Source organism: Limulus polyphemus, unplaced genomic scaffold, assembly GCF_000517525.1.
Source record: "Limulus polyphemus unplaced genomic scaffold, Limulus_polyphemus-2.1.2 Scaffold2223, whole genome shotgun sequence".
Lineage (NCBI taxonomy): Eukaryota > Metazoa > Arthropoda > Merostomata > Xiphosura > Limulidae > Limulus > Limulus polyphemus.
In genome coordinates this window covers 49,848-64,294 of record NW_013667833.1, presented here as the reverse complement: position 1 = coordinate 64,294, position 14,447 = coordinate 49,848, and the positions used below count along the sequence as shown (strand labels likewise).

At 31.6% G+C, this 14,447-nt stretch overlaps 1 protein-coding gene across 1 annotated transcript in view; it reads left to right on the top strand.

The window, feature by feature from the left end:
- LOC106466326 (voltage-dependent calcium channel type D subunit alpha-1-like) overlaps positions 1 to 14,447 on the top strand; it is a 167,449-nt gene that overhangs the window by 133,859 nt on the left and 19,143 nt on the right. Inside the window, exons 23-32 of the mRNA XM_022394309.1 lie at positions 1,735 to 1,862; positions 2,270 to 2,366; positions 2,900 to 3,002; positions 3,427 to 3,528; positions 3,696 to 3,820; positions 6,337 to 6,447; positions 6,985 to 7,205; positions 9,123 to 9,443; positions 10,489 to 10,826; positions 13,646 to 13,719. Of these exons, the coding sequence (XP_022250017.1) occupies positions 1,735 to 1,862; positions 2,270 to 2,366; positions 2,900 to 3,002; positions 3,427 to 3,528; positions 3,696 to 3,820; positions 6,337 to 6,447; positions 6,985 to 7,205; positions 9,123 to 9,443; positions 10,489 to 10,826; positions 13,646 to 13,719 (1,620 nt within the window). The remainder of the gene's footprint in view (positions 1 to 1,734; positions 1,863 to 2,269; positions 2,367 to 2,899; positions 3,003 to 3,426; positions 3,529 to 3,695; positions 3,821 to 6,336; positions 6,448 to 6,984; positions 7,206 to 9,122; positions 9,444 to 10,488; positions 10,827 to 13,645; positions 13,720 to 14,447) is intronic.

The following is a 14,447-nucleotide window of genomic DNA, read 5'->3' as shown; positions in this document are numbered from 1 at the left end:
TTAAATGACGAAAAATTAGGTGTTTATTTACTTGTGAACACTCAGTGTACAGCATACAAAAGAATTACCTACAACATAAAAGCAATGACCTAGGTACAATATACACAACAATGGTTTACAACATACACAACGATGGCCTATAACTTTATAAAAACAGCAACTTACAACATGGAGATCATTGAATTAGACATTTAAAAACAATGTAATTTATATGCCTCTAATGCATGTTTTTTGTTTTACTAAAATATTTATATATCCAACTATTAAACCATTTTAAATACATGATTATATTATCTATATTATATGGTTTAAAGAGTTGGAAAATGTGCTTAATTTTTTAATAGTTTACTCTACTTTCATCCCTCTTTTGTGAATAATTCCTTATAAAGATTCTGAAAATGTAAAAATCATCTAAATCTTGTGGTATTGTTTCTAATATATGTAGGTATTATCTAGTACCTTTGTTTTGAAACTGTTAAGTTTTGTTGAAAGCTCAGACTAATTCAGTATGACATACTACCCCCTTTGTCTTATACAGAGGTTGAGTACATTATATTATTTATTTGAAAAATGATCTTGGAGCCTCTCCACATCTTTACAGTCCATGTGATTACATCCAGTCATGTTCTGTCTGATGACTGTGCACCTTGACAATAACCCTGCAGTGTAATTTCTAATGTAAAAGGCTCCATTGCAAAACTGTTATGTCCAAAGCACACCACTCCTCTCTGCATATTTTCCATAATCAATTTGGCATACAAGGATCACAGTTTCCCAGTGCCCATTTCAACAGTCTGATTGTGCAGAAATCCATAGGTGCTGAGTCTGACAACTATGTCTGACCAATATGTATTCTTATTGAATTGTTACAAAATCAGTAATGTAGAATATAATGAATAATTGATAACTCTGACTTCAAATGCATAATACCATATTGAATGGCACTCTGTAAAAGGTCTTGGCATGCACATCCTGACCCAACTCATGAAAATAGGGTTAAAACGATTGTGAAAAAGCAAATCAGCAAGCCATGTGACAACAACAGTCAGTAAAAAGTCTCAGTGGAACAGATTGTATCAGTACTACATTTGGGCATTGTATGATATTTTGTATGTTGTGTTATGCCACCAAATATTGATGGCTTTTAGGGAGGATATGTAACAGTCCATTCTGGTGTAAATTATTCATATACTCATAACATAAAGATGTATTGAGTTCAAGGATTTAATTTTTCAAGACAGAGATATCCTTTGTATTTAATGGTATTGAAAAAAAAAGGAACATATTTCAATTTGAAGAACCAGGACCATCCAACTTTTTCATACCTCAAGCAGCTGGAGAATGAAACTTATACTCATGCTATTCCATACAAAGGCATAATGACTAAGTCATTGGACACTGCACCAATGGATTTCTGTGCGATTGGACTGTTCAAGTTGTTCTCATATACTTGATGGATTATATAAACCTAGCAGGTAGGTGTGGTGTGCTTTGGACACAATATTCTTATAATGCAGGGCTATTGTTAAGATGCATGACCATCAGAAATAGCACAGTCAGATGCCATGGCATGGACTATAATGACATGGTGAGGCTCCAAAATCATTTTGATTTTTCATATAATTTACTCAACTATTGACTATTTTTGTGCTGCATTAAGATCCTGAATCCTGAAAGAGTGTTAGCCACTATAATTAGTGCATATATTTATTTTTTTCTATTTTGATCCTGTAGGTTATAAACCTGTTTGTAGCTGTAATCATGGATAATTTTGATTACTTAACGCGTGATTGGTCCATTCTGGGTCCACATCACCTAGATGAGTTTGTACGACTTTGGTCAGAATATGATCCAGATGCAAGGTGAGTAGGTAATCTTTGATGACATATTTTCTGTTTTTAAAAAAGAACTTTTTCTACAGACGTTTTTACACCTAATTATCAAGGCTCGATTATTACATAATTTAGAAAATAGGAATAGAAAAAACTATATATAAAAGTAAAACAAAATAATTACCTTCAGTGTATAAGCACTACTGTTTTAGTGTTCTTCACCAATATTAAAACTATTGTTGTGAAACTTTACCATAGCCAAGAGTGTTACGTATTCCCCTTTTGCAATTTTTAAATAAATTCAGCATTTTTAAGTGCTTTACAAACAAATGTACATATTTGTTATAACAACCACTTTTTATTTGTTGTTCTTCTAATTGCATGTTTTTTTATTATGGGTAAAAAATGCAAACCTAACATATTGTCATTATTTGTAGGGGAAGAATAAAACACTTGGATCTTGTAACGTTGTTGAGAAAAATTTCACCACCTTTAGGGTTTGGTAAACTTTGTCCTCACAGAGTAGCTTGTAAGGTAAGTAATTCAGAAACATTTTGAAATAATGCATTGCATGGGTTTGTGATATATAAACCATCTTTTAGATATTTCTATACACCTTCATAAACCATCATAGAACATGTTGTAAAGTTTTTACTTAAGAAACTATGTAGTTATCAGGGAAAGTGTTTGGTGGAAGAACACAGTATGATATGGTTGCTTCACTCTTCTTGTAAGGTATTGATTGTATTTGGTATTGTGGTCTCGATGAAGAACCTATGTGATAATTAGTTTTTACTAATTGGTGGATTCGATAATAATTTCTTGGGGTCTGAAACAAAAGGTTTTTATATACCAGAAACTAGTGCTTGTACGTAGCAGTGGAATTCTTTAATTGGATCTTGTTTTTAAACCACTTTTGTTTATCTTGCGACATGTATATTTTTGTTTTTATTATTTGGTGATAAATAACTTGTTATCTTAAGTGTTTGTATTCTTTAATTTCATTTAGATTATTTCTATACTTTGGTACTTCCACTATTATTTAATAGTTTTTCAATCATTATTAGAGGCTCGTGTCGATGAACATGCCGCTAAACACCGATGGGTCTGTGATGTTTAATGCCACACTGTTTGCTCTGGTCAGGACTTCATTACGTATAAAAACGGAAGGTTAGAACTAGTTTTATGAATACATTATTGAAATTTAACAATCTATAACACAATGCACCAACTTAAAAGTTAACTAGTTACTCTGTGCTGAAATAATATTACATATGCTCAGTTATACTTTATACTAATTTAAAAATTAACCATTTCTTCTACATTCAGTTCAAAGATACAAAACCCTATAACTTAAGCAATTTCAAAAGTGGACCTTTCTTTTTCAGAGACAAACTAGGAATGCCCCAGTTTTCCCGTGAAAAATATAAGCTCACCTGTCAAAAATGCTTGGGTTATAGGGTTTTGTATCTTCGTGTTAAATTGACATTTTGTACCTATGTGTTTTCCAAACATCATGGATGTTTTTACACTGAATTTATATTAAATATTAGCTGTTCAGTTAAAAGTTTTCTTTCCTTACTGTATTGCCTAGGTAACATTGATGATGCCAATACAGAACTGCGTGCTATAATTAAGAAGATTTGGAAACGTACAAGCTCAAAGCTTCTAGATCAAATAGTTCCACCTTCTGGAGGTTTGGTTCTTTTTTATCATATTACACTTTTTAAGAAGTATGATTATGATTTATAGTCTTAGTGGTGATTTATCAAAACTAATTTTTTTTTTCTTTATCAAAAAATGTTCATTAAAATTTATTATTCTAGAAGTAACACTGAAATATATTTTTTTCCTTTCACTCAGTTGATGATGATGTAACAGTGGGCAAGTTTTATGCAACATTTCTGATTCAAGACTACTTTAGACGATTCAGGAAGAGGAAGGAAGAGAAAGCTGTAAATGATCCAATGAGTGCTGTGGCTTTAACTGTAAGGATCAAGAGCTTTCAAAACTGATTGAACAACCAATCAGCTAGACTTATTCAAAATCAAACAGTTCAATTAAACATGAATCAGATTAAGTACAAACCCTCCTGTATGGTTTTAGAGTTTGAATGTACAATTTGTCATTACATTCTGCATTATCAATTCTACAGGCCAAACATTAACTCAGTCTAAATTCAACAATATTAAGTCATATCAATACTATTATTTTCTCTAACCAATAGAACAAGTTTACATTATTCAGCCTATTTGTATAGGCTATTCTAAAGTATCTGTTTCTTCATTCATATATTTTTAAAATATAAATTAGATACAATATAACCTTTCTTAAGCAGCCAGTCAAGAGATGGGATCATTTTAACCTCTTAGAAGAGGAGGCTGCTGAGTAAACTAAATACAGTATAATATCCCTTAACCATAATGCAACTGGCATCCTTTACTGCACATGGCACAAGATTTTAGTGACTTACATTCAACATTTTATTAATCTACTTTTTGTTTATGTTATACCAATTAGTACAGCATAAAATTATAGCTAATAATCCATATTTTACTAGTATATAAGTTTTAAGTTCTTAATTTTATAAGGCAATATTTAAAATCTGAATTTCCCCTAGTGTGAAACATATGACACATTTTCTCTAGGAATCTTCTCTTTTCTATTTTATCCACCGTCCCTCCAATAAGTACGAAATTCAACACAAATTATTCAGTATAGAATTGTCATTGCTCAGACAAACCATAATGTTTATAGCCTTCAATTTTGTTTGGTTACAAAGCCATCAAACAGAAAATCAGACCACTCTTGTCACATCCTCTCTTTCAAAATTTGTTAATAGTTTTCTCTTACATTTAATTCTATATTGTCGATAACCAATAGAAAGCCAAGATTTTCAACTATCCAATGAAGTATTATATAACGTTGTTTTCTGAACGGAGAATTGTCACTTTCTCTGTTAGTACAAGCTTTGTTCCCACAGGAAAGATAACAACTTGCTTGGATGATTTTGTAACAGTTCTTGTTATTTAGTTAGAAAGCCAAAAATACTGTGATAGTTAGGGGAAATTGTCTAGTTTTGCATGTTATTAGTGTATGTTCTTTGGTGCATTATTTAATTAAATAAAAATAATTTAGTGCATTTATACCATTAGTATAAAAAAGTAGGGTTAAGTGTCATCAACAATCTACAGCAAGAAACAAGAAGATTCAGGCAACTACTTTATTTCTTGTTTTTCATGTTTATTCTTTATTTATTATTATGAAAGTAAATAAAATGTAAAAATAGGGATCTCTTTAGGTTAGTTAAGGTTAGATTAGGTAAAATAAATAATAATAATATAATAAAAATGTTTCACGGGGCTCGCACATGAGCAGCTCGTTGGTAACGTAATTCGATAGTGAAACGTGACCTTCACATTCCCCAAGTGATTTATAACTTATAATGGCATGAATTGTAGTTAGACATGGTTCAAAGGGCAATAAAACAATATAATTTAATTATAAATAAATGTTTACTGTTACAAACTTAGAGCTACTTAGGATAAACGAATGTAGTTTCATGTTACAACTTGAAGTCATTCTAGAAAGAAAAAAAGGGTAATTTAAATTTATTTCTATTTTTTGTTTTTGGTGGTTACAAGGTTGGTTAAATTGACCAACATTGTGTAGAGTTAGATTAGAGAAAATAACAGATAAAGTATAAACAAACATTTGAAATGTATTTAGGAGGTTTTAGAGATTACACAAATCAAATCTGAGATTTTTTAGATTAAGAAAAGTATTTTTAATATTAATATGAAAATCACTTTGCACAAAGACTAATAAATACTTGGTATATTCATGGACAAAGCTTTTTTTTAGTTTATTTAAAATATTTCACAAAAAAATATAAGTATAAAAACTGTTGGGATATGAGAAGTGACTGTTAGTGGAGGTGAATGCACAGTATCCTATTGTGTTTCAAGAAGATCCGTTTGTTATGCTGAAAATGTTTATAAATATATATTTTCATCTTGTTAGCATCCTGTATTGCCAGTTACCAGAAAGACACATATAAATTTTGTTTGTTTTCAGGATTCCATAATGAAATAATGATATGTCAATAATCCAGTTATATAATCCTACAATAAAACTATACAATAAAACTAGTTTTTCATGTTTATGGCGCCATTATGAGCCTGTATATATATATATATATGTGTGTGTGTGTGTTGTGTATGTATGTATTCATGTTGTTTTAATGTTAAGTTAACATAACTTTGTTATTAACACATCAGAATATTTGTCAGTTTTTTTTCTATAAAGATATCTTTTTTTATAGATAATGAATGATATAAGTATCAAAATAGATCATGGAGACTTCCTCCATCCAGCATTCTGTTTATTTTTCTTAGTAACACCCTAGTTTCAAACATATTCTGGTAATTAGAGTAGCAAATATTTTAATATCAAAACCTTTTTTTTATGCAAAAAATTATAAAATATTGTTTTGTATATACAGGCTGGACTTCGAAAACTTCATGACCTTGGGCCTGAGATCCAACGAGCAATTTCAGGGAGTTTAGATGTTGACGAATTTCTTGTTGGAGTGGATAAAGAACCCACACATAGAGTGAGCCTAACACTTACAAGTTTTATTTAACATATTAATACAATGGTTCTGTGTTCTTTTTTTACAACATACAGTTTCAATCGGAGGTATGACAGTGGACACTTAGTGCTTGGTGAAAATAAAAGTTTCCTCATCTGGAGTTTGTGGTCATGATTGATATAATGATTTCTAATCTCCAGTCTCCACTGCAACATTATTAATTCAAATAAAAAATATCATTTCATTTATACCATAAATATATTTAATTTAAAATGATTTAAAATCATCCACTTCTCACTCTTTTGAACTGAAGAGTGTATTTTGAACTACATTTCATGAAAATATGTTTGTTTGTTCTCATTTTACTTATATATGCTAAATCAAAAGCAGTGACTAAAAACAAAGTTTATGAATGTCAAAGTGAAACCCAAGGTTAAAAAAGAATAAAAACACCTGTATAATTATTTTTATCCAACTTTGGTTATTTCTTATGTTAATGAATAGGGATCTCTTTCTCTAGAGCTAACCATTCTAAGAAGGTGCCTATATTTATTTCAGAGGTATCATCCATTATTTGGAAGTATTTGGACCACTGAACGTGGAAGGTATCCCAAAGGAATTCAGTCACTCCATCTTGGCCATTGTCAACCTCAAGCTAGAATATCTCCCATTGACTCACCATTCTCCCATTATACTAGGACAAAATTCTACACTGTTAATCATATCAAATTACCACAAGACAGATATCTTAATTCTGTTTATGGACCAGATTTATCAAGGTTAGTTCATAAAAGTTTTGCCATATGTGTCATTTTTATGATGCTATACACAGCTAGATTTTATATTGTAAAGCACTGTACGTTAATCTTCTTAAATAAATCAATCTTTTAATTAGAAAAGCACCAAAACCACGTGGAGCAGACTTTTTCATGACACGTATAGCTAAGTTAGAGAAGCGCCAAAGTAGTATCTACTACACTGCTATGATGGGGGGAGGGGTTGGTTGACAACCACAATATTCTAAAAAGCCTAATTTAAAAATATATATACAGTTGATTTTCATGCAAATCAGTTAAATTCTTTGTATAGAAGAAAAGGTCCACATTTTTTTAAAAAAAGACCCTTTCCTCACTCTGTAGTACTGTATATGTCCTGTTAGAGAAGCACCAAAAATAGTATCCAGTATTCTACTTGTGGTATTCATGGATGGGACAGATTTCTCAACAAGTATCAGATAGAATATTACACAATAATGGCAGAGTTCACTAAAGAAATTTATGAGGATTGTATGATAAAGATAATTGGACTGAGTGTATTTTTTAGTGTATAAGTAACTAAACTAGTCATGTTTAGAACAAACAAACAGAATCTTTATTTAAAAAATAAAAAAAAGATTAGCATGTATACCAACAGTGGACGTGGGCCCATATCCTCAGTCTGTGCAGCGACTTCATACACTCAATGTAATGGAAGTCCTGGGCATCTTGGAGGGGTTAAGAAGTTTCAAAAGTTGATGAAGAATCCATTTGTTTACCATGGTATCAGAAACTAACAGTAGAATGCAGGAACACAGAATGCTGTTCAAGTTAGGATGAAGCTCAGAGTTGAAAACGAGAGACTGACTATGACTGGAGTTTGACTGTGAATATTGAAAATCTGAGTTCAAATGTAAAGGCTGAATAAGATCTAATTAGTCAGAGGTCCACCCAAGTGTGTAGTTTAAGAAAGGTCATAACACTCAGCAACATCCTTGAACATTACACTAGTCAAGTGACATGTCTACAGGCTTAATTTGTACTGACACCCATCTTCACTCATAGAATATGTCTGAGAAAATCAGTGGGTCTCTATTCTACCAGCTACCTATGGTAGTGTTGTCATTGCCGTCCCCACAGATCAACTGGAACCCACATGCTATAATATCTGACCCAGCCATTTCCCTAGCCTACAGGTTGAGAACTTTTGGATCCTATGTTATCAAGCTGAGTTGGATCTGGCACACCAACTTCATCTCTGACAATTAGCCTTTGCCAATGCTTTCATTGTCTTCTCTTAGGGACTTTCTACCAGTTACGAGTTGTGTAACATTTATGGTGTAAATTACAAGGTTGTACCACATGGATGATGACTTTTGCCTCACCCATTATACTTATAAGCAGCATTTCCAAACCTCAAAACTGTATTTTGCAAAAAAACAACATTAAGGAATTATTAGGTAAGAAGTTGTTGTTTATCAAAAATATCCAAATCCACTTAACCGAAGGTGTTCCAGTCAAAACCAAATGCAAAACTGGGTGAACCACATCTACATAGTTGTTATGATAGTTTAGCTATTTTTTATAAATATCATGTACTACTGACAGTCCCACAAAATTAGGGATATTTCAAATTTATCCAAGTAAAATATTCTTACACTGTGCTCCTGTGAAACACAAGCTAAAGCTGTGTCAGACTCATAAATTAAACTGTGTGTTCTCTCTCCTACCATAGCGTGAGTCTTTGTCTCCATTGACTTTTCCATAACAAATTCAAAAATCTGCTAAATGTCTCAAAGTTTAAATCGAAACATTGTCTCTCAGTGTTATTTTCCGACAATACATTCCAGGTTATTTTATCACATTTAATTATATTGTTGCTGTTTTGTGCATACCTTTTTTACTGCATTTAGTTTCATGTTATAAGATCCTTCTTTCCAGTTCTTTCTCAGTAGATGATGTAGAGCTGTACTACTATGGTGTAGTTTCTTCATTACCAAGTTCATCTGGGTCAACTTTACCTCTTCATCTAACCAATCCATCTGAGGGGTTAACAAAGTACAATGCCAGCTCAATGAGTGAAAATTTTGGAAGTGACATCTTTCAGCTCAGAGAACTATATCAACAGCATGCTCCCAGCACCTCTTTTATGAATAGCGGTTCCAGTTCTGAAAGTATTCTTCCACCAGCTAGCTTTCCTGACCAGGAAATAGTCAGTATCCACCAAAGTCCAGCCTTATCCTTGTTCCACAACAAATTCAGGTACTTCGTATCATCATGTTTTTCTGCATCATTATCTCTGTGTTTTTCCACAGAAAAATTACATAGCTCTACAGTTGAGGCATGGTTTATTTAAATGATGCACAATGTGTTTGAAATTTTCTTTCCATTGAGTCCAATTCTAAACAATATTATTAAAAACGCTGTATCAAAGATATACGTTGTGTTAGAAAAGATATTCATCAGATCCAAAACTTGAATTTCAAGTGTTCTTTTGATCCTCCAGTTTATTTAAAATTAAACTAATCTTTCTCTATCACCTGAAGATGTTGCTATATTTCTTGGATGTATTTAGAGCTAAATTAACCCATCTCAACTGAAGATGTTGCTATATTTCTTGGATGTATTTAGAGCTAAAATTATCAGTTTCACATGAAGATGTTGCTATATTTCTTGGATGTATTTAGAGCTAAACTAATCAGTTTCACATGAAGATGTTGCTATATTTCTTGGATGTATTTAGAGCTAAACTAATCAGTTTCACATGAAGATGTTACTATATTTCTTGGATGTATTTAGAGCTAAACTAATCTATCTCACCTGAAGATGTTACTATATTTCTTGGATGTATTTAGATCTAAACTAATCTATCTCACCTATCCAAGAAATATAGTAACATCTTCATGTGAAACTAGATTAGTTTAGCTCTAAATAGCATCCAAGAAATATAGTAACATCTTCATGTGAAACTGATTAGTTTAGCTCTAAATACATCCAAGAAATATAGTAACATCTTCAGGTGAGATAGATTAGTTTAGATCTAAATACATCCAAGAAATATAGTAACATCTTCAGGTGAGATAGATTAGTTTAGCTCTAAATGCATCCAAGAAATATAGTAACATCTTCCATCCAAGAAATATAGTAACATCTTCATGTGAAACTGATTAGTTTAGCTCTAAATGCTAGCCACATTATTTCAACAAATATATTTTTCACTAATGTACTGATATGTTTTTGTAATTTATCATAGATTCTTAGAACTAATATACTTTGATTCTAAGAAATATCTTATTGGGGCATTTAGTCTTTCTGTAGGAGATTCTGAAGACCAAGAAGGACCCCAGCCTCCCACTCCTCCACCTCGGAAATTTATAAGTAGGAATGTGAGAAGAAGTTTTCATTTTCCCTGGCTAAAGAAGCAGTACCGTCATGAGAATAATTCTGTTGTTGATAGATCTTCTTGTCAACAGCAGGAACCTGATAACCAGCACTCACTTAGTCACATTGCTGCTTCACTAAGGCTAGCTCAATTGCCAGCTATGGCTGTTGCCGGAATAACACCAGATACTGATCGTAAGTCAATACACAGAAGGAGCAGAGAATCTTCCAATATTATACCAGTTCATCAAGCTTCTTACCATGGTAAGTGCTGATCTCTATGCAGTGATGAAAGGAATAATTGCACAAAAATATGGATAAATGTCTTTTCAGTACACAGTTATGTCTTCCAGTTCTAACCATAAGTTGCAGCATCTTCAGCCACACCAGAAATTTATAGCTTGAAATTATTTTCCAAAATTACAATTGTTGTGCTATTTCAACTAAATTTGTAAATTGTTCTAAGTCACTACTGGTACATATTGTGTATAACTTGGAAAAATATTATATATTTGAACCAATTTGTATTTCATTATGGAAACTGTGTTATTTACAATTGTGTTATATGATTTTCAAACAGAGTACTGTATTTTTATTCTAGGTATGACAACATTGGGTCTTGTAAATATAACCTTGTTAAAATTATTTTCATGCTACTAAAACTACTGTTAGCAACAACTGGCAAGTGTCCCAACACCTTTTATTCTGCTAATTTAATGCATAAGTTAAACATAACTTTTTTATTGTTCCTGGAACACATTTGGTTCCTTTGATAGAAACTATGCATTAAAAATACTATATTTACTCTTATGTTCCACAAGGTTCCTTGTTTTATTTATATAATACATGCATTAATGTGCTTTTATTACTCTTGTATTGGACAAGGTTCTTTGTTTTATTTGTATAATACATGCAATAATGTGCTTTTATTACTCTTGTATTGGACAAGGTTCCTTGTTTTATTTGTATAATACATGCAGTAATGTGCTTTTATTACTCTTGTATTGGACAAGGTTCTTTGTTTTATTTGTATAATACATGCAATAATGTGCTTTTATTACTCTTGTATTGGACAAGGTTCTTTGTTTTATTTGTATAATACATGCATTAATGTGCTTTTATTACTCTTGTATTGGACAAGGTTTTGTTTTAGTTGTATAATACATGCATTGATGTGCTCTTATGACTTTTGTGTTGGACAAGGTTCTCTGTTTTAGTTGTATAATACATGCATTGATGTGCTCTTATGACTTTTGTGTTGGACTAAGGTTCTTTGTTTTAGTTGTATAATACATGCATTGATGTGCTTTTATTACTTTCCTGTTAGACAAGGTTCTATGTTTTAGTTGTATAATACATGCATTGATGTGCTTTTATTACTTTCCTGTTAGACAAGGTTCTATGTCTTAGTTGTATAATACATGCTTTTGTGTACTCTCATGTTGGACAAGGTTCATTTTTTTAGCCATATAAAACATCTATTGTTGTACTCCTTCATAAACAGTGGGCAGGTACCAGAGGATTGAAAGTTATCTAATATCTCTCCTCTTTTCAAGGAAGGTGATAAAAATTGCCCCAGTAATTATACGCCCATTTGTCTTACATCAGTTGTTAGAAAACTTTTGGAAAGTCTGTTAAAAGATGCTTTGCAAAGTCATTTATTGAAGTTTAGAATTTTATTGGATAGTCAACATGGTTTCACTAAGGGAAAATCATGCTGTACAAATCTTTTAACATTCTTTGAAAAGGTTACTGTTTATGTAGATGAGGGTAAGAGTGTAGATTTGATGTACATTTTTGTTTGTTTAGTTGGAATTAAGCACAAAGCTACACAATGGGCTATCTGTGTTCTGCCCACCACGGGTATCAAAACCCGGTTTCTAGCGTTGTAAGTCCACAGATATACCGCTGTGCCATTGGGGGGCATATGGCTACAGAGACTGATCAACAATTATACCAAGATCCCTTTCTTTCATAACATTGTTAAGGTTATTCCCATCCAAATTATACTTATTATTCCGATTATGATAACACACATGCATTATCTTGTATTTATTATAATTAAAACCCTTCTGCCATTTATTTAACCATTTATGTGGCACCTTGTCAAATGCTTTTTAAAAATCCCAAACTATAGCCATCCAAGCAGTGTGTTGTTGCTAGCTGTAGGAAAATAGGATTTTAGGTTGTATCTACAGAAATATTGAATACAAGTCTAAAGAGGTTATAATTTTATTGTATAGGTCACTGGTTAGGCTACATTTTGAGTATTCTATTTAGTCTTAGGCTTCTTACTTTAGGAAGGACATTGAATTGTTGGAAAAGGGTTCAAAGGAGGGTTACGAGAATGGTGCCTGGGATGGAGGGGTTGTCATACAAAGAGAGGTTGAAATCTCTTAAATAAAACACAGTCTAATGTTTCTACTTTTAGATTATGTTCTGTATGAGTGAATGAGAACATGTTCCCCAGTTTTATATTTGTCATAAATAATACATTTTTTCTTTGTCTTTTTGTTTCTTTACTAACAACGACATAATGTTTAACTTCTGGTTTATTTGGCATGTTTTGTTATGCAAGGAAGTTTGCTACATGTCAATACCATAACAAATAAATTGCTACAGATTCATTCGATGGGAATCGAAGTTTAATTATGAACAATAGTACAACGGCAACAACAACAACAAACAGTTGAACTTTTGATTAGAGAAAGTGTATCTATTATAAATGAACTCCCAACTTTAAATAATAACGCAGCTTTGTTACAATTGTTGCACTAACTTATTCTTTTAAAAAAAATTTATTTCATCCTTTTACTCTGTATTTTAATTTCTCTTTACAAGACATTCGAAATTTTTGTACCTAATATTTTACCTTGTTTAATATAATATAAATTGAATATGTAAGTTCCAAAACGTTCAAGAATTAAAGTTTGTTATCGTACACATGTGTCAAATGTTTGTTGTTGTTGCTGGAATAACTTGCTGTGTCATGGACACACATAAATTTGAAAGTACTAGAACAATGAAATGTTTATATATATCATGTACATGTAAATCTGTGTATTTTACATTTTGTTTGTTAGGTCATCGACGTTATGATTCCCCGGTGAGGAGAACTCAACAGTTATATAGTAGTGCAGAAAATCTTATTGGTCGAGTAGGTAGCTCTATAACTGTATGTTATGTTTGATATTTACTAAAATTATCGGAATGGTAATAATGTATTCTTAGTTTTCTGTGATATCTTATATTTTAATTGTTTTTAGTTTTATTATGGGATTTGCATTTTTGAAAACATTGTACTTTATTTCAGAATTTATGTCTAAAAATTCCAAGACCCTTATTCTGCTTATTGTAAAACTTGAAACAACACTAAAATGTATTTCAGTTAACTTTTTTTCAAACCTTACTTTTGCTTAAGCCATAAAAGAAAGTTCCGTAACACATTAAAAACATATAACAAAGAACATTTGCAGAGTTATAAAACTACAATCAAGGAAATCTTCTCTAAGACTCATGCAAAGTACTAGATTTAAGAATCAACATAAAGCATAAGACTTAAGAAACAGCATGACACTAAAGGAAGTTACTTTAAAACATCAGATTCAAAACAGACAGACTTACTTCTGAAATGTGAAAAACCTTTCCTTGCTGAGATGCTCTCATGTCGTCAATAAATGTGACTGAATTCAATAACGAAGAACCCACTTTGAGACTAATAATGGCTGGAGACGGCTTGAATGGATAATGAAGAAAACATTAATATAAGTTTAACATAACAACAAATGTACAACGTTTCAACAAGGTTTTGTCATCATTGGTACTTGATGATGACAAAACCTTGTTGAAACGTTGTACATTTGTTGTTATGTTAAACTTATATTA